The 27,892-nt window shown below is 40.6% G+C and overlaps 1 protein-coding gene and 1 pseudogene across 1 annotated transcript; one reads left to right on the forward strand and one right to left on the reverse strand.

Moving 5' to 3' along the window:
• Positions 1-278: 278 nt before the first annotated feature.
• Positions 279-1,239, reverse strand: LOC102488707 (mortality factor 4-like protein 1 pseudogene; annotated as a pseudogene).
• Positions 1,240-16,505: 15,266 nt separating this feature from the next.
• Positions 16,506-17,748, forward strand: CCDC54 (coiled-coil domain containing 54). Its single transcript, XM_006170759.1, has one exon. It carries the CDS (start codon positions 16,713-16,715, stop codon positions 17,697-17,699), a length of 987 nt encoding a protein of 328 aa, XP_006170821.1. The 5' UTR covers positions 16,506-16,712; the 3' UTR covers positions 17,700-17,748.
• Positions 17,749-27,892: the final 10,144 nt, after the last annotated feature.

Genomic DNA, 27,892 nt, shown 5'->3' on the forward strand with positions numbered 1-27,892 from the left:
AATTACATAAAAATGATTAAAGTGGTGTATAACAGGATATTTAACATTTAATATAATGGCGGGGGGCTTTTCAATCTGGGAATCTAAAAATTACGAAATCCACCTTTTTTTTTTAAAGGAGATGAACCCCTTTTGTTTCCTCTGTTTAAAACCAAACAGAAACAAACATCAATTCTGTTGTACACTAACATCTTCAAAGTACATAGTTTGTACAAGAGAAGGACTAAGAACAAAAATGTGTTTACAGAGATCCAAACACAGGTGAATGAGCGCGCCCCTCACGCAGCTTTCCGATGGTACTCGGGGGGAGCCACTTCATCATCGCTGGCACTAAACAAAGCTGCAGAATTCTTTGCCAGGTACTTTAGGAAACGTGAAGATAATTCAGTAATAAAGCAAGGCTCTTCTCATCAAGAGGTGTATAGGCCAACATCGCACCAATCCGTACAAATAATCTCAGTGGATGAGGTGCTCCATACACCTGGGACATGGCGCATCAGGGTGATCTGCGAGGATCTCGGCATACTGTGGTCTCTCAAACTTGTAGAGTAGCTGAGAGCCCAACATGATGTTGAGGTTTTCTTTTATACCTGCCACAACTTCATTCACAGCATACTCCTTATTATCGGTATTTCCTCGAGATTTCTTATAATTCGCATAATCCTCCAGAATGGAATCCACATTCTTCTTAGCAGGAAGATAAAGGAGCTGTTTTTGCCTGGTAATTAAGTCCCAGTCATCAACAAGCCGTGGTTTTAGTTCTTCGGGGATCTTTACTAACCTCAACTCTGTTCATGAATGCTTCCTCATTTTCAACAGTAGGATCTACCCGGGCCCTTTTCTTCCGAGGAGGCCGAGGTGTCTCACCGGTACTGCCGCCCTCTCCATTCCCAGGTGTTTTCTGTTTGTTCTTTTTTGTGTCCACTTCAACATTTTTCTGTTGCAGACCAGATGTCGTCTTTCCTGGTGCAGCCCCTCTCACCTTGCCCTCTGCACACTGCTCCTGATGGGCTTTTTGAAGTTCTCGCTGTTTCTGCAGATTGGTGTCCACGTACTTGAGTACTCTGCTCTCTGGAACCCATTCATCCCAATTTTCTCTCCAACCACTGTAATGTATGAAATATTTCACTTGCTTATCCTTTATGGCAACTTTCACACACTTTGCTTCATAAAGAAGAGGCCCATGAAAGCACAGCACTCTCTCAGAAATTTAGGCTTCGGATCCTGCCTCAGCGCCATTTATAAGTGATTCACCCCCTCCTCCTTCTCCCACCACCCTCGACTACCGCCCCCTACTCTCTACTCCGAAATCCACCTTCTGACTTACAAGATATACCATTTCTAATACTGGGATTGGAGTAGGTTTAAAATACCATTGAATCTGGCTCCACATTTTTCTGAGCATCACCATGAAGCCCAGAAAGTGAGGAATATTTCGGACTGTCAACTTGCATTGCATAAGACAGGCTACATCTGCTGCAGAGCATCTCCCTCTCTTAGCACAGAGGCAGAATAGCCTCTTTACTGCCATGAGTAATGTGGAAGCAAATACATAGAGTAGGCTTAGAGCTAAGAGAGAGAGGAGAGAAACAGAGGAAGGAATCAATCTCTTCCTTTATTTATTTATTTATTTATTATTATTAGTCTCCTTAGACCATGAGCCTGGCAAGAGATTATTGGGATCTGCCAGTTTTGGGAAGGAGATGGGACTGGGAAGTTCTGGGAAGGGAAGGGGATGGGAAGGAGATACATGACAGTTCACATAGCAGCCTTCCTCCTGCTACAGCACATCCCAGGAAGAACGAACTGCAGAGGAGCCATTGTGAGGTAGAGAAGGTGAAGGTCAGAGAACCAGCTTCAACCCCCATCCCCCCTGACACCCATGGCTGATACACCCGTGCAAACAGAAAACTGGGCTATTTTGGAGTAATATCAAAGTTTGGGGAAAGCTTGATTTATCTTCAGGATGGGTAGAAAACAATTTTTCAGGTTGTCTTTAAACATTTCTCCCTCTCTCCTTTTGTACCTCAAACTCACCTGACACCTGTCTGGCAACAGGAGCCACCTACCAGCTTCCCACCCCTCCCTCTGAACTGTGGTCAATTGATTTCACAGGATGGTGGGGATGCCACCAAGAGACCCAGCAGGCAGCCAGCCTCTGGCTTTCCCTCTTTCTGAGAGCAATATTAATAATTATAGGAGAAAATTTGATCACATAGAGATATCAAAAACTAGATCTTAAGGATCAAAATGGCATTGGTTGAATGAAAAATAAAAAGGGATATTTAGAGATTTAGAGAATAGACAGAAGTGAAAAAGATGAGGTCACCAGTGACAGATTGATTTCTTTTTCGCACCTTTTTTTTTTTTTTTTTTTGAGAGATTCTTGCTACAGAGTGCATGTGCTTGCTGGAGGGACAGAAACAGAGAGACAAAAAGTGAGAAAATCACCCCCCAGGGGTAATGGCCATGCTGCAATCCCTTCTCCTCCATTCTCTTCTCAGAATTTTGGGCCCACATGCACACAAGCCTTGTGTGAGTTTTAAGCCTCTGGTTCCCAGATTTGAACCGCAGTCAACTACATGGAAGTCCGAAGATGTAACCATTATGCCATCTGCTGGTCCTTTTTATCCCACTTTTTCAATTGCTCTATCCTGGACAGCAGAATATTGGGTTACTAAGTTCACTGACTCATAAATACTCTTTTCATGACACAGCACCTAGCATAGCATAGTCATTTATTGAACATCCATCAAATACTTCTGGTGGGCCAGGTACTGAAAAATTTCCCATATGCATTTTTTCTTTAATTTAATTTCCTCTACAACTTTGAAAGTATTACCATTCTTACATTACAAATAAGGGGAAAAGGTCATAGAAGATTTTAAGAAACTGATTGAAGCATCCACATTCATGATGTTCCCTTAAAAAGGCAGGCCAGGGGACCAGCAAGTGGTGTGGTGGTTGGGGAGCTGAACTCCCATATGGCTGATGACAGTTCGCATCCTGGACCTGGCATCTTGCCTTTTTGCTTTCTCCTTCTTTCTCTCTCTCATCGAATTAAATAATAATAATAATAAATAAAATTAATTAAAATAATTTTTTAAATAAATAAAAGGCAGGCCAGGCGTGGCCTAATGATGTAGACAGTAGCAAACTGAACTGCAATTCTGGAAGCCATGTGGCTAGCTGCAGATTCAGATCCCCAGGTGGGCCTGAAGTATGCCAGGCACAAGTGTGTATACCACGCAGAACCCTTACGAGCTGGAGAGCTGAAGATAGGGGATCACGGTTGACAAGACCATGTCAAAGGTCCTTCTGTCAAGGATGCTACTCTCTCCCTTTCTCCCTCTCTCCTTCCCTCTGTACCATGAATAAAAGAAATAAACCAAAAAAAAAAAAATCTGGTTAGTGCAGTTTTTCTCATATTTGTGGTAGAAAGAAAAACAAATGGAAGCCATGTATGGATTATAAAATCTACACCTAAAATTAAAATTTCAGATTCATAGACTTCTCACCAATGCAGTTGATTTGAAATAGGTTTTATTCTGGGCTTCTCCAAAACCATGAGCTGAGTAACATCATCCAAATTTGTAATGACTACAAATGAGCCTATTTTGATAGGTGTAAGGGAAGGTGAATAAATTATGCTGTTCTTCCCCTTCCAATTTCAACCACACATAAAAATAGGCAGAAGAGTACAGAAGATCAGAGATCAAAATATCACCCTTATGACGGATGTGGCATAGACGCGAGGCAACCATCGTCATCCCAACACCCAGGCTCAGAATTGGACTGAATTGCATGCTTCAGCCCTGCTCCACATCCCTGACCTGCAGGGACACTTTATGCTTGCCCAGCTGATGGCATGGAGGAAAGATGAAGAATGCTCTTGGCATGCAAGTAAATCCTAAGGAATGAGAAACATCTTACTTTCTGTGCACACACACATGCATGTAAGCCCTCATCCCAACCTCAGCAATAGCAAAAGTACTCCTCCTCTTCCTTTCAGGCAAGAGAGAGAGGGCAGGAGTGAAATGCTAATTATTTGCCCTCCTTGCAACCAGCGTCTCAGAAAGGAGGTATTGCACCACCACCACCCCTACACACATACACATATACGTTGCACGTGATTCGGCTTGATACACTCCATTTTCTTCACCTAGAACACAGTGGGCCTCAGGTGCTTCACTACGTGATCATTTTATTCACACAGTCACTGGGGAACAGGGAGTAAAGTGACATAGTCCTGCTATGGACAAAGCCAAGGTTTTAAAAAAGATAAACCTTGCTGTCACTTATACTATCTGTGCAAAATAGACACATACATGTATAGATATGTAAATTAAATAGAGAAGAAAAAGAGAATATACAACAGAGACTCAGGATTAAATTAACAGCCAATGTTCTACTCAAAACTCAGGATAAAGGAAAACCACAAGCTTTCCACAGTGATAATTCAGCGGGTGGGGGGCACATAGGTATACAAGACCATGTCACACTTCTCCTACACTGTCGGTGGGAATGTGAACTGGTTCAGCCACTGTGGAAAACAATCTGGAGGTTCCTCAAAGATCTACAAATAGAACTACCATTTGATCCAGCAATCCCACTTCTGGGTATCTCCAAAAAAAGAATGCTCGCTCGGAAAAGCGCTTGCACATCAACGTTTACCACAGCATTATTCATGATCACTAAGACATGAAACCAAACTAAATGTCCACAAACAGATGAGTGAATTGAAAAAGTGTGGCACATATACTTTGGAATACTACTCAGCCATAAAAAACAAGAAGACCCTGGCATTTGATAGAAAGTGGTTGGATATGGAAAATCTATTGCTGAGTAAAGTAAGTCAGGATATGAAAGAAAGATATTGTATGTATCCACTTAATATATACCAATTATCCGCCCTTTATAGTAGAAATTAAAATATTGGAGGGCATAAAAGCAGTGGACAGTGTGGAACAGGGTGGGAGAAAGGAAGAATATGGAGAAGGGTAGCAAGAGAACAAATAGGCATGAAATTAGTGGTACACAAAAATGGTTTATTACCTGTTGATGATAACATGTATAGTATTTTCAACTGGACTGGTCTGAGAAGTATTTCATGTTGAGTAAAGTCTTTTTATAAACAAAATTATAGTGATTGAATGATTTAAAAAATGAGAATAATAATAATAATCTGGAAAAAATTATAAAAAAGTATTTGATGGTGATATGGATAGTAATGTCTTTGTCTTGACTGATATGCATGGTTTTCCTTCTGGAAAAAGAAATGTAATACACTGTAAAGTTATATGTGATTCAATGTAATATAAACAAGATTATGATAATAATAGATTTTAAAAGATTTTAAATAATTTTAAAAAAAAGAACAGGTTCTATACTTGATGATAACACCTCCTTTTAAAATGCTACGGAAAGATGAGAGGGGAGAAAAGCCAGAATTAAAACTAACTTGGTTGGGCCAGCCTCTCGTATGGTACTTAAGGTGCTATATTCCACATGGCTAACCATGATTTGAGCCTTGGACCACTGGCTTCAGAAACATTCTGGGTGTGTGTGCGTGTGTGTGTGTGTGTGCATGCCCAAAATCCTGAGAAAGAAATGGAGGAGAAGGGACTGAGGCATAACCATTCCCCATGAGGAATGCTTTCTCATTTTTTTTCTCTCTCTCCATCTCTGTCTCTCTCCAGTGAGCACACACTCTCTCTGGCAAAACTGGGAGAAAAAAATCTTTGTTGTTCCGCAAAGCTTCTCCTTTTCCCCTGCCCTCTCTGGGAAATTAGGCTTAGTGCTCAGGTGAAAATTGCCAGCTAGAGGGGGCCATGTGAAAATATCAGCTCCTCCCTGTGAGAGACTTAGGTTTAGAGGTTAATTTCTCAGGTTTGGAATCACCACCATCAAATTCTATTCCTAAAATTAGCTATCAAAATTTCCTAATAAAATATTGAATATACTAATTGTGCTGTTTCTTAGTTCCTCGGCAATAAAACGATATTTAATTTTGTAGCTATGATCCTTAAATTCTTACAAAGATGCTTGCCACGCTCCCAACTGATTATCCAAGATATCTAGACCAGTCACCAACATTCATCTTAGGCATTTTGCATCAGAAGCACCTGTGGAACTTCTTCCCTGGGTTTATGCCATTTCTCTTGGTTCAAGCTCCTCACTAGAAATGAGGCACAAGACACTCCATATATAAATATTGATTTAGAGCCTAGTAGCTGTCAGCTTGCCCCATGCTAAGCTAGTGAAGAACAAACCCCACAGGGTCCCAGATTTCATGGTGAATCCAGCCTAGCAGGCTCTTCTTACTTTCATCTGTCCACATCTCAGTTATTCTTAAGGGGTCCCCCCAACCCCCCTCCCCCTGGAACAATTGTTAAGTCGCAACATTCCACCAGGCCTCCCTGCTTTTATGCAAAATAGCCAACTGCCTTAGACCTCAGTACTCTACATATTCCAAGTTCTTGAACCAAACCACCTAAAAAGGCTTTAGGCCCAGTGAAAGCAAAATACTCATAAAAGAATCCAGGAAGTCTAATAATCTTTGGTCCTCTTCTTACCAGGGTATGATTTATAGTGTCCATAAATGGCTTTGGGGATGGCAGTGGAGAGGTCTCTGCATTCTCTGAAATTAAGTGCAAATGTGTATGATTATGCTGTTTTCGGAAGAAGCTTGTGAACCTTCCATCAAATTCTCAAAGGAATCCTGGAATGAAGATATCTAAGGTCCTCTGTTTCACTAGATTTTAAACAACTGTGTCCCTTCCTTACTACAATGAGCCTGGGCACCCATACTTCTTAGCTCTACTTTCTAACAACGAAAGACTTGCTTTCCGGCCATGTTCTTCTTTCTTGCTTTCTTTTTTAATTCATTTGCTAGAGGGCATGTGCACTTACCAGAGAGGAAGAAAGAGAATGAACCCCCTGACGGGGCAAGGTCACAAGTCTTTCTCCTCCATTTGTCCATCCTGTTGGGATCTGATGCAAGCATGCACATGTATCTGGCATGCTTTTCAAGCCACGGGGCCAAGATTCTAACTGCCCTATCAGCCATGTGGGATCTGGCTCCCTTCACCAGTAGGCCATGGGCCAGCCCCGTTCTTTCTTTTTTAATGTGCCACTTAAAAATGGAAAGCCCAACGGGTATAATGATATAAATTTTTACCCATTTAAATATGTACATTGCCCAAGGGCTTAAGCCACCTTGGGATTGTTTTATACTATACTGTGAAGAAGAAACAGGCATCTAAATAGAAAGAATGGTGATTAATAGTTACAGTTACAGGCCATTAGCACCTAGTTCTGAAGCTGGAATTACTAAAATAGTGCTTAATAAAAACTGCCTAGTCTCTCAACATTCCAGTTCTTGGGTACTTATATTACTTTAAGACCACCAGAAAAAGACTCAAATTTCCAGAAAGAAATAGATCAAGTCTTATAGCTAGACAGTGGCTTGTGCTATTCTAGAAATAGCTGCTGCAGCAACACACATTTCTGGGGAGGAGCCGTCAATAAATATTTAAAACAATAAGTACATACATTTTCCCTTAGATCATAATTGCAGAAGCCTAAGTAGTAAAGAAAGAGGGTGGAACAAACTTTATTTATGATTCTCTTTTGGGTATTTACTCTTTTGTGTGTAATCTGAGAGTGTAAGCAGAAAAGAATACATTCGGAAAGTTAAATAAGATCTTTGTAATCCAAACCCACATAGAAGAAAGGATGCATGCAGCTTTAAACAGAGAAAGGAAATGAGGCTGAAGTCAAACTGCTGAGGAAAAACCACTGCAGAAACAGTGCATAATGACACTCACAGCTCTCGAATGAGAGGAGTAACAAATTTAAAAATTAGATGTAATAACCAGTGTCTTGCTAATCCTATGACCCTCTTCAATATCAGCACATGGTTATTGCTGTTCTCATTGAACAGATGAAGTGGGATGGAAAATAATATGCCCAAGATGGAAGGCAAACTAATAACAGGAGGAAAAATACAGTCAAGGGACAAATACACATTGACGTCACAGAGATCCTGGTGCAACTTCCCTTGGAAACATCGAACGCCGTCATTACAGCGTCTTTCAGGGTAAGCACTATTAAGAGTGGGTGCAGTGTTTCACATTACAACCTTGAAAATTTTAGAACAAGAAAGAGCATATCTCCCTGGGTTTTGTAGTCTGAGGTATCATAAAGGATCATGACAACTGCAAATCCAAATGCTAACAGAGAATATTAAATTACAGCTATAATTAACTTTTTAACACAGCCAGATGAGACACAATGGCAAACTATACCGTAATCATAATTAGAAGTGGGAAAGCTAACATTCTCCAGTCTTTACACTTGGCGATGTCTGGACTGTTTACATTTTAAACACTCATAGAGTATATGATCACTATTTATTCTGTGTCTTTTTTTTTTTTCTTGCAGAGATTTTTGCTACAGGGCATGTGCACTTGGTGGAGAGATAGAAAGCCAGTAATCACCCCTAGTGGGGAGGGTTGGAGGGGATGGCCACACCGCAATCTCTTCTTCTCTATTGTCCTCTCAGGATCTTAGGCAAGCATGCACACATGCCCAGTGTGAGTTTTAAGCTGCCAGATCCAGGACTCCAACTGCAGTGGGCCTTGTAGGAGTCCGGTGCAATAACCGCTACGCCATCTGCTGGCCTATTCTGTATCTTTTAATTTTCGGTGTACCCCGAAGGATGGGCTGCATTATTCAGGAGCAAAACAGAAAGTTGACACTGTGCATCGCCCATCGCATGACGGTTTCCAAAAACAATCTGCTGAATCACCTAAAGTCAGCAAAACAGAGATGTTGAAATAGACCGATTCACTGAACATACTCTCCAGTTTCATTCAGGAAGTGAATGGTTAAGCACACGCACTTCTTTCGCTTTCTCTCCCTCTTTCCAGACACATATGTTTATGACTACATCAACTGTGCACATCAGGACTTATAAAAAACGGTAAGGGCGTCAATCATAAGCTAAGGAGCGCCAAGATTTAAAGGGCACACTTGAGAAGGGAAGCTAGGAGGCGAGGTCGAGAATTGCCGAGACCAGGCAACCTCCTCTGATGCATTGCCAGGCAGAGCCAAGCATAACAGCAAGGACTGGAGATGACAGGGAGGGGAGATTACAGAAAATACAAATGTGCCCCAAGGGCTCTGGAACTAAATGGCGAAGGGAATGTTTAGATAAGCTGGAGAGAGTTCATTGTCAATTTGGAATTCGGAGTACCAAATGGCGTGAATTAAGAGATAAGTGCCTGCATACCTGAACTGATGACAGATGTATGCTCAGGCAGTTGCACGGAGGTGTGGAGAACACCCTGCTCACCTGTGGGTCTCTAGAGGCCTGAAACACCTCACATGTAGCGCAGAGCGAAGTGCCTTATCTGTGCTGTGTCACCTCTAGGATCAGTGCCAGTCGGACCCGCCCTGCTGCTGTCGTTCCCGGGCGCTCGCTTTGATCTATGCCATAACTGTTTCCAGGTTTAGAATGACCTCCATGTCTCTGCTGTCAGCTCACTGCTCCTGCCACTTAACTGCTTCAGGTCTTTGGGGAAGAAATTATTAGATTCCTATCCCAAAATCGCTAATTGGTCAGCAGGAGCCAAGAAAAGGTATTCCCTTTATGATATAAGCAGTATATTCCCGAGCCGCCCATGGAAATAGACTCAGAAGAGATCCAATGGACACCTTGAAAATCATTCACAGGTTCATTCGTTCATTTATTGAATAAAGATTTACTGAGTACCCATATATGTTAGGTTTTGTGACATTGGTGAGAGTTGAAAAGCAAATATCTCCCCTCAAGTAGTTCATAGTCTAGAAGGCTTGCCCACAATAAAAATATAAGATGAAAACCACTGATAGGTAGACACCTCCAACGTGTCAAGAGCGCTGGTAAGACTGTTAAGGAGAATCAGAACAAGCCCAGTGTAACTGATGACCAGCTGACTCTTACGGGGTGGGTAGAAGTTTGCCAGGAGGGTAAACAGATGGAGAGCATTCCCGAAACAGACCACACAATGTTTTTAGAGAGGTTTTTGCTATAAGGCATGTGCACTTGCCAGAAAGACAGAGAGAGAGAAAGAGAGAGAGAGAAATCACCCCCGAGAGAGGATGGCCTGAAAACCTGTCCACTAAATTTGGAGAGAGAAGTAAGACTCTTTTACTGCTTGTATTTAATTGTTTGTGTTTAAATGTTTGTAGTCACAACCACTAGCAACATGTGAGGATAGTAGTACGTTAATGTAAAGAGTACAGATAATATGTAACTGCTAGTAAAATAGCTTACTACCCCAATGTCTCCCACTGAAGAAAACAGAATGAAAGGCTGTAAATTAGGCTGACTTTTATATAATCTTGGTTCCGCCATAACTAATTCATAGTTACTGTGCTTGAACACACCAACATGTTAAAAATTAATGTTATTATTTATAGGGGCCAAAGGGTTGCACAGTAGTAGAACGTGACAGCCTGTGAGGCAGTCCCGCATGGAAGGTTGCCTGGTTTGAGTCGGGAGACCTTCCTGAGTATGCTAGACATGCACTGGCCCTTGATTTGGGGCTGGCTGGCGGTAGATTCATAGCCTCAGGACCCTACTGGAGGTTCTGTCTCTCTGTGTCACTCTTGTTTTTGGAAAACAAAACAAACAACCCAAGGTCAAAGAAGAAATTAAAATAAAAATCGGAAATACTTTTTAAAAATATTTATTGGGGCCAGCACATGATGTAGTGGTTACATCGCTGGACTCTCACATGGACTACTGTGGTTTGAGTCCCAGACCTGGTAGCTTAAAAATCACACGAGGTATGTGTGCATGCATGTCCAAGATCTCAGGAGGAGAATGAAGAGACTGTGGCATGGCCATCCCCCCTGGAGAGTGATTTCTTACTTTCCCTCTCAGTGTCTGTCTCTCTCTCTCTCTCTCGGGCAAGCACACATGCCCTATGTCAAAACTCTAAATATCATCATAATAATAATTATAATAATAATTATTATTATTAGTGCCATTTCTCCAATGGTCATTCCATGCCAGTGTTCCTAAAACCATAGCTGGCTAAGAAACACAATACTAGGAAAAAGTTTGGTTTGCCGTTTTCTGGTCCAACTCTAACTGAAAATCTTTGCGCACACCAAACAGAAAGCTTCACACACTTTATATCTCGATCGTATTGAGGGAATATAATGTAAAGCAAGGCATTGTAAGAGTGAGCTGAGTGACAGCTTAAACTCTTAACCATTTCCTCCTTCCATTTAAGCAGAAGGGAGGTGAGGAGGAGGAGGGAAGTAAAAGGACTTAGGGAGGAAAAGGACTTACTAATATTGAGCACCTTAATTCTCAAGATCGACTCTGTGAAATAGGTGCTCTAATATGCCATTTTACAGTCTGGCGAGAGGTGAGTAACTTGCCTAGGAGCACAGAGTTAGTACCGGGACAGCCTTGACCTCTAGCCTTTCTGGTTCCAAATACCATTCCTGTGAAAATCAGCCTCCTGGAGACCGTATATCCTCCGAAAGTCTCCCATAGACCACGGTCTGCTGCGTTCTTTTGTTCTTACATGACTCTATATCTCTGCAAGGGACCTTAAGAGCTCAATTACTGTTCTTTTCATCACTTTTGACTGCTCTCAAAACTTGACCCAAATCATTAAGTTTATACCCTCACACTCCAGCTTTTCACTGCCCAACATGCCCCTAATGGGGGAGGCTCCCTTCACTAACATAAATAGGTAAGTAGTTAGAAACCCAGACACCCACTAGATGAATTTGTTCTATAAAAATAAACTGAATGTCTGAATATTTTAGTTCAAAATTTTCAAGTTTTTTTTTTTTATTTCAGTGCTACTACCTTAAAACAAGAATAGCTTCTAATTGTTCGTTTTTACTTCTGAATTAGACAGAGTGAATTCAGTTTCTAAAGTCTTCACAAATTTGTTTCAAATAGCTTTGGGAAATAAAATAACCAATTAAAGCTTTAGTTTTATCATACTGCTAAACATAAAAATTTGATAAATGTAGTCTATGAATATTAATTAATACATAGTGTATTTCTTCTTAAAAACTGAATTATCCATCTCATTCTGGATTGTGATAAATGTTAAGGGCTTTAAAAAGTTCTAGGACCAGCAGTTGGTGAATGGCTATTTCGCTGGACTCCCACGTAGTCAACCACAGTTCGAGGCCTGGATCCAGTGGCTTAAACTCACACTGGGTGTGTGCGCGTGCATGCCCAAGATCCCGAGAGGAGAATGGAGGAGAAGAGATTGCAGCATGGCCACCCCTCTGGGGGGGGTGATTTCTTGCTTTCTGTCTCTCTGTCTCTCTCTGTTTTTCTGGCGAGCACATGCGCCCTATAGCAAAATCTCTCCAAAAAAAAAAGTTCATAGAAAATGTGTATTATGAAAAGACTATGGATTTCAAAATTTTCCACCAAAATAAACTTGTACTTTAACTCTATAAACTTTCTGATATCTCCTCATATATTTTTATCATGTTTGTGTGACAATGGAGGTTAAATATGTGGACTCTGGAGCCAGAATGTAAAGATTTGAAATCTGCCCCCCTTTTAGCTGTATTATCTTGGGAAAGTTACTTGACTTCTCTAAACTTCAGTTAAATAAGCTAATATTTAGAACCGTGTCTGGTATGCAGACAGTAAGACAGCAGTTATTAACCTGTAGGGAGTAATTACTACAAGCAATCCCTCTAATTAATTGGGGTTTCTTACAAAGTGAGAATAACTAATCGACAAATTGCCTCCAAATGTAATGAAATTTTAATAATGCTAAATTTAACAATTAATGAAGATGATATAGTACATTTCAGAGACATTTAATTAAACATTTATTGTTTCAATCTTGCAGCATTCTTTTAGTACCCTGAGCCAATTCTCCTTTCCTTTTCTGGTCTCAAATATTTTTACTGACCCTTGAAAATTTCATAGGCCCTGCACACTGGTTCTATAGAACTCAGTGGATAAAATAGCCTTGGCCAAAGCAGAAGGGATAGCTTTGAATTCTAACTTTTCTGGGCCCGAATACCATTTCTATGGTATTTGCCTCCCAGAGATCATTTGTCCTCAGCAAGAGTTTGAAAAAATTTCTAGACATTGTGGAAAGGTTACTAAACAGCAATTGTAAGATAGGAGAGTAAAACAAAATCCCAGATATCATTGATGAGCCAAAATTCTTAAATTACCTTTGGCTAAGTTCAAACCAACACCAAGGCCAATACTGACTGTGCAATTTGGCACAAATAGGAGAAACAGTGATCTAGTAGAAGGTTAGAATTGGCACTAATCCAAGACTATGTCCTTTTTCTGTTTGTTTTTTAAGGTTTTTGCCATAGGGCACACACGGTGACCAGAGAGACAGTGAGAAGAAAAGTGAGAAGCCACTCCTTGAGAGAGGATGTCCATACCACAATCCCTTCTCCTCTATTCTCCTCCTAGGACTTTGGGCATGCACACATATGCGCCTGTAATGATTTTCAAACTGCCAGGTCCAGGACTCGAACTGCTGTTGGCCATGTGGGAGTTCAGTGCCTTAACCACCATGCCACCTGCTGGCTCCCAAGAGTAATATCCTCTTGAATAGAATGGGACTGGCATATGGATATCATGTTATTCTAACTCCAAAAGGTTTAGTCCTAGGTATTCAGAGAACAAAATTAAGTTTTTAGCTCAAAATATAAGATGGACAAAGTATTATATAATATTTCAAGATGTTCAGATTTCACTATTATTTAGGGGAAAAAAAAACACTGTATAAAGAAATATAAAAAGGCTATCAGGTCATTTGTAATTCTAAGTTAGTATTTCTTAAAGTGTGGCATACTTTGTGCCACGAAATCACTTTGCATGACCGTGAGGGCAAAAATATCAAAACAATCCTAAATTACTATTTTTTCTGTATTACCTGTGCATTTGAAAAATTGCATTGCAAAAGCAATGGTGGGTAAAACTGTTGGTACCTTAGCACAGAGCAAGGCAGTGGCACCACACTGTACCAACAGTTACTTTATTCTCCATCACTTGGCGGGAGAGAGGAGGTCAAGAGAAAGGAAGATAGTTTCATTCAAGAATGTGATTGAAGCAGCAAAAGAAAAAAAAAATGTTTCTTTCTTTCTTTCATGAGCAAGATGAAAAGAGAAAAGACCAGAGAGACAACATCCCCATAAGACCACAACACAGTAACCCACCCCAGGGTTAACCAGCCCTGGATCAAAAGCACATGTGTGTCTGGTATACTCAGGGAAGACTCCAGACACCAACTCAGAACTCTCCCATGTGGGTGAGGCCCGCATCGCATTGTATTTTACACTAAACTGCGGTACATCCCTATCCCCCCAAATGTTTAATCTTATTAAATCTCAATCTTGGGACTGGCAGCTGGCATGGTGGTTAAGAGTGCTAGACTCCCATACGGCTGACTATGGCTCAAGTCCTGGACCTGGCAGGACTCACTTTCTCTCCCTCTCTCTCGCTTTATCCCTCTCTGGTCAAAGTAAAATAAGTAAATAAATAAATAAAGTTAAAATTTAAAAATATTTTTTTATATCTCAACCTTTCAGTACTTTTCTGATATGTATCATATGATGGGAAGTACATAATAAAGTGCTTCCACTGCTTAACAAAGTATAATATTATATAGCTGTCTCTAGGGAAAGTATTTATTTGAGTTACAAACTGAACTAGCCACTTATTTCAGGAAACAGTATTTTTCTTGAAACAATAATTGGTGACAAACTATGATGTTCATAGTTGGGCATTTGGCAAGCATTTTTGCAAAAAATAAATGTACAGAGATGATCACTTCAAGGAAAACAGTAAGAAGCTTAATAAATTACAAGCTTTTCTAACTAAAATTAGAATTTTAAATAAAAAGTTTGTATTTGTTATCATGAGCTTGACCTCTTCCCAATACTCAAAAACTTTTCTGGTGAGACTGGTATTGATGTTAATGAATATTTTGATATTGTATAATAAACTAGACCAACATTTGAAAGACCTACATAAATCAGGAAACCATTATTTCCCTAATGATCAATTCCTTATATCGTGCATTCATTTAAAATATAAAATAGAGCAATAAAATTTTAATGTAACAGAGTATAAAGATATATTGGTCTAGTTTAAGACAATACATTGCAACTAACTTCTAAAAAAAAAAATGATCATTTGTCAAATTTTTGAGGAGTAGCAAAGAATAATATTCTCAATCATCTGAAAGGTTATTAAAATCCTTTCTTGAGACCAGAAGGTGGCGTGGTGGTTAAGGTACCGGACTCCAATATGATCAACCATGGTTCAAGTCCTGGAACTGGCAGCTTACTTTCTCACTTTCCTTCTCTTTCTGTCTCTCTCTGTCTCTTTCTAAAAGCATATGGACCTACTAGCAAATTAAATAATAATAAAATAATGTTTTTAAATACTCTCTCTTTCAGGGCCAGCAGGTGATATGGTGGTTAAAACACTGAATTCATACATAGTTGACCTCAGTTTGAGTCCCAGACCTAGTGGCTTGAAAATCATGCCAGGCACGTGTGCATGAATGGCCAAAATCCTGAGAAGAAAATGGAGGAGAAGGGAGAACAGATTGTGGCATGGTCAACCCATAGGGGACTGATTTCTCACTTCCCCTCTCTCTGTCTCTCTCTGATGAGCGCACGCAACCTATGACAAAAAAGAAAACTAAAACAAAAACCTCTCCTTTTCCCATTTATATCTCTTTGTGATTTTTTTTTTCACAAACTTCCATCAAGACAATATAACACAACAGATGTAATGAGAAGCAGATATTAGAATCTAGGTATCTTCTATTAATATAGATATTTAAAATATTTACAGCTATGTAAAGCAATGCCTTTTTAAATTTTTCTGCTATAGGGTGCATGTGCTCACTTGAAGACACAGAGAGAGAGAGAAAGTGAAAATGAGAAAACCCACCCCATGGAGCATGGCCATCCCACAGTCCCTTCTCCATTTCTCCTCTAGGGAGTTGGAGCGCACACACCCAGCATGCTCTTTAAGCCACAAGGTCTGGGACTAGGACTGTACCTTTGGCCATATGGGATCCATCCATCTTTGTCACCACACCATCAGCTGGCCTCCAACAATGCCACTCATCCCACTATTCTTTTTCCTTTTAGAAATTGTGATTATTTTTCATAGACATGGCATTTATGTTAACATGTAATGGAGTTTTTTATTTAAATAAATTAATAGGTAAATATCTTAAGACTATCTTAGTTTTCATTTCTAATACAAAATATGGATAGATATAACCTACATAAATAAAAGCTCTGTGGCCCTCAATAATTTTTACATGTGGAAAAGAGTCTTGGACCAACAATTTTGAGAACGATTGTCCTAGGATTAAATGCATCATCATAAGGCTGCAGTCACTGTGACATCAGCACAGGTCAGTGGTTACCATATGAAGGATTCCATGCAGTTGCCCATTATTTCACAGAGCTCTCCAGTTAGGCTGCTCTGTAAGAAGCTAACCATCTAAGAGTGCCTACCTGTTGTTGCCTTTGACATTCTCCATGGGGCCTTCTACTATGTTACCAGGAAAGATATCCAGAAAATTGTAAGAGAAAGACCACTTCATTCCGATATTGCTTCTTTCTGTGATTCTAGTCACATTTCTAAATATTTTGCCTCTGTGTCACCATGAAAGATGTACAGACTTCACACCAAAAGGGTAAAGGTTGCTGCAAGGAAGATGTGGACTTCAAATCTCTCCAAGATCAGAAAATCTCTTAAAAATGTTTACCATAAATGTAAGATACAGCATCCAGACTCAATGGGATATCCAACTATGAGTTCCTATGCTTGTGATCAAGACATTGCTTCTTCTGATGAAGAAATAAATCTTACAATAACTCTCCAAGACATTAAAACTGCCCAGGTTGAACTCCTCCACCAAATGACTGACATTGTCAATGCAGTATCAAAAATCCAGGAAATGACTGGCCTATATCAGAAGCAGATGGAAGTACTGGAAAACAGAATGAATGTTAGTGAAAACCAACAATCCACAAGAGCTAAAGACATTTTCTCTGTGAAAGAAGCCATTGATGCTTTAAAGAAGAAGGTGACAGAACTGGAAAATCAGAATTTTTGCTCTAGCGTACATTGTTTAGAGGTTCTGGAGGGAGAAAAAAGTAAAGAGATCATAGAATTGCTTCACAAACTTACACAACCAGAAACTCTAAAGAACAACTTCGCCTCTACAGGCTCTGAAAACTCTTCAGCAGAACCAAAGAAAGTGTCCAGATGTCCAGAGCCCACTGATCATCTGAAGAAAAAGACAATTTCTCCCAAAATTAAAACTCAGAAGAAAATTAACCATCAAAATGCATCAAGAAGCATTAAAAAAGCAAAGTCAAATATTTATATTTACCCAGACTTCGGTACATGGGTTAAACTAACTTTTGTTCATGGAGGAAAGTGGAGATTTTTCCTCAGTGCTACCAAGGTAGAGGAATTTATCCAGTGGCTCCTTTCTAGACCGAACATCCTTCCTGAAGAACCACAGTTCATAACCCAGAGATACTCTCCATTCACTGGACCCGTTGCAAGCTTGACCGCAATCTGTCTCTCTGTTTTCAACTACATTTGCTGCCTTTTTGGTTCCTCAAAAGAGGAAGTAACTCGACTATAGTTATTTCCTGCTTTTCTTGGTATGAAATAAATGCAAGTCCATTGCTCCAGGCGTTAACACATCTTTATGATGGCTGTGAACACCTTGGTAGTTTGTTCATTGTGGCCCACTATCCACAAAGTTTCCATCCATCAACAGTAGTTAAGACATATTTCATTGGGTTACAGTGGTCCATTTTCTGATGATATTCTTGTCTTCTCCAAAGGCAATTCATGAAGACACATCTTGTGTCCACTTTTATAGATAATTGGAAACAAAGAGTGAAGGAGTTAAGGAAAATGAAATACGTTTGATAGTTCCCGAGTCAGATTTCTATATACTTTTGTTCTCGTGGTCTTTGTGGATAAGATTTCTTATATGTGGGACATATTGTACTGACAAAATTTTAAATGGCATAGAGTTAAAAAAAAATCCTACTGTCAAGGCTACTAAAGTTAGCATTGTAAAAATGTGTGGGGGATTAAAAGGCCAAGTTATTGCGAAGGAAATAATTTCAAAAATGGACTTTCTCTGTCAACTTCAGCTTCATCTCTATCAATTAGATAAGGTAGAAAAGGCAGAATTAAATACTGGATAATTTCTAAATTTTTATGAAAGGAGACAAATACCATGTCCTATACCTTCGATACACAGGAAAAGGAAAAAAATCTAAGAGGGATTTGTGGACTAAATTAAATCTCAACATTATAATACCATAGACTCATAGGACAAGATTTTTTTTTATAAAACATATACCCAGAGGGGGTTCATTATTAGAAATAAGTGGTTATTGTCATAATGTAAATTTTCTAAACATCATACAAAATAATTGCAAAAATAAAACCTTTTTCTGGCCCAGCCTGGGTATTGTGTGCTGGTTGACACTAGTACTTGACAGGCTGAGGCCACATGGGAAGCCTAAGTTTGATTCCCAGCCATCCCCAAAGGCCAGGCACGGTGGTGGTACCTGCAGTCCCAGTTTACTCAGGAGGCTGAAGCAGGAGGATCAGAGCATAATAAGACCTGTCTTAAAAAAAATACAAACAAAACAAACAAAAAATTCCATAAACTAAATCTATCAGTAGTGAGTCCTGTGGGGTCATATTCTGTTAAAGTACAAATATTCTTAGTAAATGCAGTCGTTTTAATTATTCTCTGTTAATAATTTGAAAAGAAGATTTTGCCAGGTAGGTAAGAACAATCTAGTAGTTTCAAAGAGAAAAAGGGAGCTAAAGAGGATACAGCAAAAACTAAAGGGGAGGAGACCAGCAGTTAGCGTAATGGCTATATCACTGGACTCCCATGTAGTCGACCACGGTTCAAGTCCCGGACCCAGTGGCTTAAACTCATGCCAGGCGCGTGTGCATGCGTGTCCAAGATCTCAAGAGGAGAATGGAGAAGGGATTGCGTTGTGGCCATCCCCCCGAGGGGTGATTTCTTGCTATCTGTCTCTCTGTCTCTCTGGCGAGTGTTCATGCCCTATAGCAAAAACCTCTCAAAAAAAAAAAAAAAGAAAAAGAAAAAAGAAAAGAAAACTAAAGGGGGAGTATAACGATAAGGCCTAATTCTACCAGGTGCAATCCAGTAGCAATTATGTACCACATTATTTTCATTTACAAGGCATTTTATTTGGCCCTTCTCTTGAAATTGACAGATACAATACATACACAAATAACTTTTTTTAAAGAATTATTCTATTTAATTTTATTCGCTGTTACTTTATTATTAGTAGTAGTATTTGCAGTTGACCAGAGAGACAGAGAGAGAGAAGGAAAGTGAGGAAGCAAGCCACCAGGTCCAGGACCCAAACCATGGCCAGCCATGTGGGAATCCAGACGCCTCAACCTCCATGCCACCTGCTGGCTCCTATACGAAAATTACTTTAAAAATAAGTCAACATGTGATAGGTGCAATATGAGTGGTACTATCATATACCTAATTAAAGCAGAGATACTTTGAATGGGTTTGTTTACAAAGTGTGCTTAGAGAACTAAGAGCTGTCTGTTCTGGTAAAGGCATTAACGACCTCTATTTACCCACCATCAGAGATGTCTGGAAGGCATACCCATACCTCTAGTTCCACACATTGGGTATGATCCTCACAGTTCAGGGAAACACCTGGGGAAGGCCATGACATACACGGATGACATCAGAAATTGTCTCTGAAAGAGGAAGTGACTCAGCTGGATATACTCGACTCGCCTGAACCTCTGGATATTAGTGCAACTCTTACCGTTTCCCACCCCCCTCTACGCCCTGACACTGGACTCAATGTTTAGGGGAAGAACACAGGCCTGCGGATCAGAAGACCTAAGTTCTGAATCCTATACTTTCAAGTATATGATTTAATCGTGATTAGGTCTGTTATCTGTAAAAACAATTATTATATTACTTTAGTAAATAATCTTTCAACATTCACTAATAGCAAGAGGCCATGGGGAATAAAAGAAAAAAGGAGGGGACATTCCCTGTATTGTAGACACACAACATTGAATGGGGTAGAGAAGATACGTACACAAATAACAGTCACGCATGAAAAATAGGAAGGGGCGGCAAGAGCAACATAAGCAGTGCTCCTGTATCAGAGAAAGCAGGTTATTGAGGGGGCAGCAAGTGGCGTAAGGTTAAGCACTAGATTCCCACATGGCCAACTATGGTTTGAGTCCCAGACATGGCAGCTTGAAATCATGCCAGCCACGTGTGCGTGCATATCCAAAATCCCAGGAGGAGACTGGAAGAAGAGGGATTGCAGCGTGACCATCCCCTTGCCCCAGAAAGATGATTTCTCACTTTTCTCTCTCACTGTCTCTATCTCCATCTCTCTCCTCTCCCAAGCACATGTGCCCTATGGCAAAAACTAAAAAAAAAAAAAAAACGGTTATTGAGCCTTGGAGAGAGAAGGTAAGGTAGGGTGGAGGTGCTGAGGGCAATGTAGCTGGCACAAGGACAACTAACAAGCACACCAAGTGGGGGCTACTAGAGAACACGGGAAATACAACCAACCAGGTATTATATAAATGTAAAGCACTAAGAGGCACTATTTCAATCCTTTTATTTTTCTCTTCAGAGATTCCTTCCCTGTTCATTTCAAAAGGTTTGTACCTACATGTGGATGTTAGAGGGAGAGAAGGTGACTCGACATTATTTTCTCAGGGTCTCAAATTTCCCCGGAGATGCTTCTGTTTGTCCTGTTAATGAATTAAGTTCCCTTTGAGGAAATGAAAGATTTTGAGTCAATTATTTATTATTATCACCTAGACAAGATCTCACATGACTTGTTAAAATTATCTCAGCTTATAACTGCAAGTGAGCAAATAACTTTTGCCTGTCCTTGATTTCAAATTCACCTGCCTCTCACCAGCTCACTCCATCCTGCCTGGCTCAGGGGAAGTGCTTTACAGGGCCTTTACCAATTATTCCCTTTCTCTCCTCCATATAATCACTATTTCCATACGAGTTTTTTATACTAGGATTATGAAAATACTCACTTGTTTGCATGGTCCCTTGTGTCAATTTCTCAGCATCCTTTCCAAATGAGAAGCCCACCCTCCCTGTCGCTATCCTTTTCTCTCTCATTCTCTCCATGGCTCACAGGATTAGGTCCCCCATAATCATACTCTCTCCTTATTATGCTGAAAAATCCTACTTAGTTTTCTTAGACAATTCCTCTGACACTAGTAATTCTCTTAAAATCTGAATACTTCACTTTAATTACTCCAAGCAAAGATTCAGGCCAGCTCATGGCATGGTGGTTAAGGTGGATGGATTTCTCATGGATAACCATGTGGTTCGGGTCCCAGATCTGACAGCTAGAAAAACATTCTAGGCATCTGTGTGAGTGTGCCCAGAATCCCAAAAGGAGAAAGAAATGAAGGAGAAGGAATTGTGGTGTGACCATTCCCTATAGAGGGTGCTTTCTCACTTTCTCTCAAGCAAATACATGTGCCCTCTGGCAAAAATAAATAAATATAATTAATTAATTAATTAAAAGACTCCTCATTCAGTCTTTCCTGGGACCTCATGAATTTTTGTTCCAAGTGACCTACTTATCTTCTCTCCTTGGACATTGCCTTACTCTATTTTTTGCTGCTATAACAGAATACCTGAGACTGGATCATTTATAATGAACAGACATGTATTTGGTTGACAGTATGAAGGCTGGAAAGTCCAAGAGTATGTCCCTGGCATCTGGCAAGGGTCTTCATGATGCATCATCTCATGATAAAAGACAAAGGGGGAACCAGCTGTGGTGTAGTGGTTAAGGTGCTAGACTCCAATGTGGTCAACCATGGTTCAAGTTCTGCACATGGAGGCTTAAAACTCATGCCAGGCACCTCTGCATGCATGCCTAAAATTCCAAGAGGAAAATGGATGAAAAGGAATTAGGGTGTGGCATTTCTCCCCACCCCCGGGGGGCTGATTTCTCACTTTCTGTCTCTCTGTTTCTTTCTGTCTCTCCAGGATGTGTCCTATAGCAAAAAAACTCTTGGTACAAGCAGATCATGTAGTGGTTATATCACTGAACTCCCACATGGCCAACCGTGGTCAGAATCCTAGAATCGGTGGCTTGACACTCACGCAGGATGTGAGTGTGTTCATGCCCAGGATCCTGGGAGGAGAGAGATTGCAGTGAGGTTATCCCCCCTGGGGTGTGATTTCTCACTTTCCCTCTCACTGTCTCTGTCTCTCTTTTGATGAACGCATACATCCTAAGGCAAAATCCTCCAAAAAAAAAAAAAAACTTTCAAAAAATAAAATGAGTACATAAGACATAAAAAGGGGCCCAAACTCCTGAGATAACTAACCCGATCCTGCTATAACAGGAAGAATAACCTAGATTAAGTCATGAGGGTTAATCGTTGTTTAAAGATCCCATCTCCCAAATTGTTGGAATTGCGATTTAATTTTGGCATAATTTTTGGAGGGGCCATTCAAACCATAGCAAATGTCTAGCAAAGAATTGGATATATACATAATTAGATGAGTGTTTACAATGTAATTGAGTCAAACATGAAAACCACCCACATGCACCAAAACATCTCAACTGTTGTTGTTGCCATTAAACACGTTTATTGTGGAGACAGCACACAGTAGTGAAAAGAGGACTTTCAAAGTGGAACAGCCCTCAGAACAATAATTACTGAACATACCTATCAGACACTATGCTAGGAGTTGAGTGTATAATGGTGGACCTCATACCCATGTGTAAGACTTGTCTCCTTCAGTTTTCTCAACTCTAAATTGAGAAAAAATTCTATCATTAGACTATTGTGTTCATTAAATGAGACCGTGTGTATGATCTGCCTAGAACAGTGCCTGATTTATTAGATAATTAACACAGGGTGGTTGCTTTCTTTCTTCTCTAGACTAAATGTTACTAGAGGGTATGAAGGTGGGCCCTGCCTCAAGGAGCCCACATTCAGAACTCAGCCTCATTTCATCAGAAATACTGGACTCCTGACCAACAATGAACAAAGTGATAGGCTAAATACAAAAGCTCCAAACCGACTCTTGACTCCCTTACCCGAGGCTGGTGTGATAAGAATAAGACAGGGTGTAAATCTCTCCTCCTGGTCTGGGCACTCAACCAATATTCCATCATCTGCAACAGCTGTTTGCCAACCTTTAGTTGCACACTATATAAATAAACAACAAAGAAAAAAATGTGAAAGGAAAAAGAGAGGCTGAGTTTAAGACACATAATTGAGTCCAGTTTGAAATACTTGCTTGCATAGACATAGACACTAAGAGCACTTTATTCATTCAAACACAAAATTCATCAACATTTATTAAAAATCTGACTCTATGCCAGGAACTAGCTGAGTTAGGTGTGAACAAACAGAGATGAAAAGACATCAATCCTGTCCTAAAGAAGCACAATTTCAAATGGTTTTCTTTCCAGTTACCAAGTAATTTTGGAAAACCACACATTTCAAAATTAATTTAGGTTTTGTTTACTTAAAGTGGGACACAACTCAAGTCCCATTAAAAAAAAAAATATGCTAGTCCTGGGACCAGCAGTTGGCGTAAAGGCAATGTTGCTGGACTCCCATGTAGTCGATCACAGTTTTAGTCCTGGACCCGGTGGCTTAAACTCATACAGGGTGCATGTGTGTGTATGCCCAAGATCCCGAGAAGAGAATGGAGGAGAAGGGATTGCAGCGTGGCCATCCCCCGCCATTCCCAGGGGGAATAATTTCTTGCTTTCTGTTTCTCTGTTTCTCTCTGTCTTTCTGGCAAGCGCATGTACCCTATAGCAAAAACCTCTCCAAAAAAAAAAGAAAAAAGAAAAAAGCTATTTCTAAAAGTAATGCTTTAAGGTTAATTCTTCAAGACACAAAAATGTAATTTTTTCTATATTGATCTGTACTTCTGCAAAATGTAGACAGTTCCTGACAAACCAATAGGTTATGCACTGAAACTTAAGTGTTAAATCCTTGATTTACAACTCAGAATGCATATTATAAAGAAACAGCATTGGGGACCAGCACATGGCATAATGGTTATGTCACTGGACTTCCACACGGTCAACCACGGTTCAAGTCCTGGGCCTAGAGGCTTGAAACTCATGTGTGTATATGTGTGCCCAAATAATCCAAAGGGAGAATAGAAGAGAATGATTGTGACATGGTCATCCCCCACCCTGCAGGGATGATTTCTCGCTTTCTGTCTCTCTTGTCTCTCCAGTGAACATACATGCCCTACAGCAAAAAAATCTCTCTCAAAAAAGAAACAGGTTTTTGCTATAGGGCGCGTGAGCTTGCCAGAAAAACAGAGAGAGACAGAAAACGAGAAATCACCCCCCAGGGGGGATGGCCATGCCTCAATCCCTTCTCCTCCATTCTCCTCTTGGGATCTTGGGCACGCATGCACACATGCCCAGCGTGAGTTTAAACCCAGGCCCGGACTCAAACTGCAGTCGACTACGTGGGAGTCCAACGACATAGCCATTACGCTAACTGCTGGTCCCGAAGTTGGATTTTTTTAAAACAAACCTGTAAAAACTGATTGATCTATAATGCACCTGAGATGATGAGAGTGATAAAACTATAGAGCCAACCTTTTTTGTATTCCCAGGCCAAAGTATATTCAGGGAAATATCTCCAAGAGTGGTCATCGGGACAGCTGACTCATGACAGGGCCCCACCCTCCTTTCTCTCTTTTATCTGTTGGAATGAAAATTTCACACACTGATGATACTAGTAGACTCCTTGTAAGCAGGAGACAAAGGGCAGTAACTAAATTGGGGCCATGACAGATACTCTAGAGATGAGAAGCTGAGCTAGGGAATTCTTGAGTGAGGAAAGAAACAAGGGTTTTATGAAACAGCTGAGAAGCTAGTGCAGAGAATGGGGCTTGAAGTGGGCCAAGGTCTCTTCCAGTGATGAAAGCTGAAACATGAGGGAGACAATTTATGCCTATGAAGCACAGAGTGTACTTCTTGCCCATCATTGTGCTCAATTGTGATGGAGATATTGGGGACAGATGATGGGGAAGAGGCAAAAACGTCTTCTGGAATACAACCTTTCTGGAAAATAATTGTATTTGTGAGGAACATGGGACCCCAAACCTATCTGAGCTTCAAAACGTTAGAGCAAATGGAGTTGGAGCTGGGTAATAGTTGGACCAATGAATCACAGAGGTAAAGTGGTGCCATAGTGGTGCTCTCTTGACAAATAAAGGAACATTTCCTTATCTTCTCATCTTACCCCTTCCCCACACCATTTTTATTTCACCTAGAGCTTGAGATGAGGGGATAAGATATATAGGGAGACAGCTCCTAGCCAGATGCAGAGTTGGGATTGGGGAGTTCAAGGAAAAGAAAGAAAATTCCCAGTTAGAGAAACCAACAGACTGAACTCTCATGTTATCGACTGCATTTTTTTTTTTTTGAGAGATTTTCACTGTAGGGCGCGTGCGCTCGCCAGACAGACAGAGAGAGACATAGAGACAGAAAGCGAGAAATCACCCGCCAGGGGGGATGGTCACGCCGCAATCCCTTCTCCTCCATTCTCCTCTCGGGATCTTGGGCACGCACGCATACGCACCCGGCGTGAGTTTTAAGCCACCGGGTCCGGGACACGAACCGCGGTCGACTACGTGGGAATCCAGAGACATAGCCATTACGCTAACTGCTGGTTCCCGACTGCATTTTGATCTGGATCTGGCGGCTTAAAACTCAGGCCAGGCACATGTGCATGTGTGCTCAAAATCCAAAGAGGAGAATGGAGAAGAAAGGATTGCAGAGTGATCACTCCTCTGGGGAGTGATATCCCACTTTCTGTCTCTATCTCTCCAACAAGTGCACGTGCCCTATAGCAAAGATCTCCAAAAAGGGAAAAGAAAAAGAAAAGTCCCAGTTAGCAGCAAGGAACAGCTGAAGCTCTGGTGAAGCCTTCGTACAGTAAGGATATTCTACATGCACAAAGTAGAATGTGCTCTGAAAAAGGCAGTGCCTCCTCGGCAACTTCATCAAACATGGTGTCCATCTTCCTCTGCCCTCCCTTACACTTTAGCTTGAAGGAATCTGCCCCAGGTTCCAGGAATAGTTTTCAATAAGACTCTTCCCATCTTTCTTTTAGTCAAAGATTTCACCTATATTTAGATACTTCCTCTCTTCACATTCATTTAGTATAGAAAAAAAAAATGCATGAAAATGTGGTCAGGTGACAGTCTGATTCTGAAGAAGTATTCTTTCTACCAGAAAGTGTATTCTTATAGGCCACTGCCCTGATGGAAGGTGTGACACGTCTCTCAGATATCAGAAATTAGAAATGTGGGTACCTCATTGTGTCACAAATGTGACCACAAATGAGGGTCATTTATAGTGACCCTCAGTCAACTTATATTTTCCAAATATAGAGATAATCATTGCTTGATGTACAGGCTATAATTGAATCACAGCCATCAGTGACATGGTTATTTGTTGTTATAGCAATTTTAACAAAATTATGCGTATGGCAGCCTAATTACAAGAGCACCACCAGTGACCCAGCTGGCATTTTCAGTATGTTATCTAAGAGATATGATCGCAAGGCAAATCAGAGCTGACTTAATGAAGTTTCTGATCAGAGGCTATTCTGAAGACAAGGAGTTATTGAAGAAGACAAAGAGGAACTGATGACTGGCAGATTTATGTAGGCTATTAGAGAACAACAAAAAGCAATGAAATTTACTTTATTCAACCTTCTTTCCAGTGGTAGCAATAGAAGTTGTCTTCCTTCCTAGTAAGAGAATCCCCAAATCATAAAAAATTAGCTGTAAAAAAAGCCTAGAGGTTAGTTAGTTCAATGATATTCAAGTTGGGGGGTACCTCAAAAGACTATAAAATCTCTTGGCAGACTTTTGCAAACTATCCCTCCCCCTAATACCATGTTATGTCTATGGGTCAGGGGATAAGACTTTGTCCTTGCCTTGCTTGAGAATCATGACAATGAGGAGCAGCATAATGCAGGGACTGAGAACAAGCATCTCAGTATTGGAGAGGCCTGGATCAATGAAGGTTAAGTCCCCCACTAGTTGTGTGACCTTGATGAGTTTTCACATACTCTGAGCCAATTTCATTGCCTCCAAATTGGAGATAATAAGAGAATACAATGCAAAATTATGTACTGAGGATAAAATGAGGAAACACACTTACGTTTGCATAGTAAGTACTTAATTACTATTCCGTATAACTCTTTTAATGCTACTACTATTGCTGCTGCAGTTGCTGCACGGGCCCAGCAGCATCCAGTATATTGAGACAGAAAAAAAGATTGAGACCCAGAAAATCGATCCAACTCACTGAGGAGGCGCTTGAGATCCAAAAGCAAAACTAACTCGTTACCCTAAAGTTGCCCAAATGATGAGTCTGGACCAGATTCCAGGGTTCCACATGGTATGTCTCGTGCTCTTCACGCCACACTGAATCACTGGGTGCTGACAGCTAATGGAATGGCCGGATGTAGGGGGAATGTACTGGTCTAGCTGCCAAAGGCACAGTTAACCCTCTGAGCAGTGCCTTTCACCCTGTGTGGAGTCTCTAATGTTCTGGGAAGTAGCAAAGTGTGTTGATGGAGGATTGGAGGTCTGCATTACTCCCCCACCTACCAAGCCTCCTTCCCAGATCATGTGACCCATATTTTACCGAATCGTTGGAAAAGTCCTAATGTATTTTTATATGTAAAAATGCGTCATAACTTTTCCGATGATCCAATATTATCTTTAAAACT

The sequence above is a fragment of the Tupaia chinensis genome, unplaced genomic scaffold, assembly GCF_000334495.1.
Source record: "Tupaia chinensis unplaced genomic scaffold, TupChi_1.0 Scaffold148904_1, whole genome shotgun sequence".
Lineage (NCBI taxonomy): Eukaryota > Metazoa > Chordata > Mammalia > Scandentia > Tupaiidae > Tupaia > Tupaia belangeri.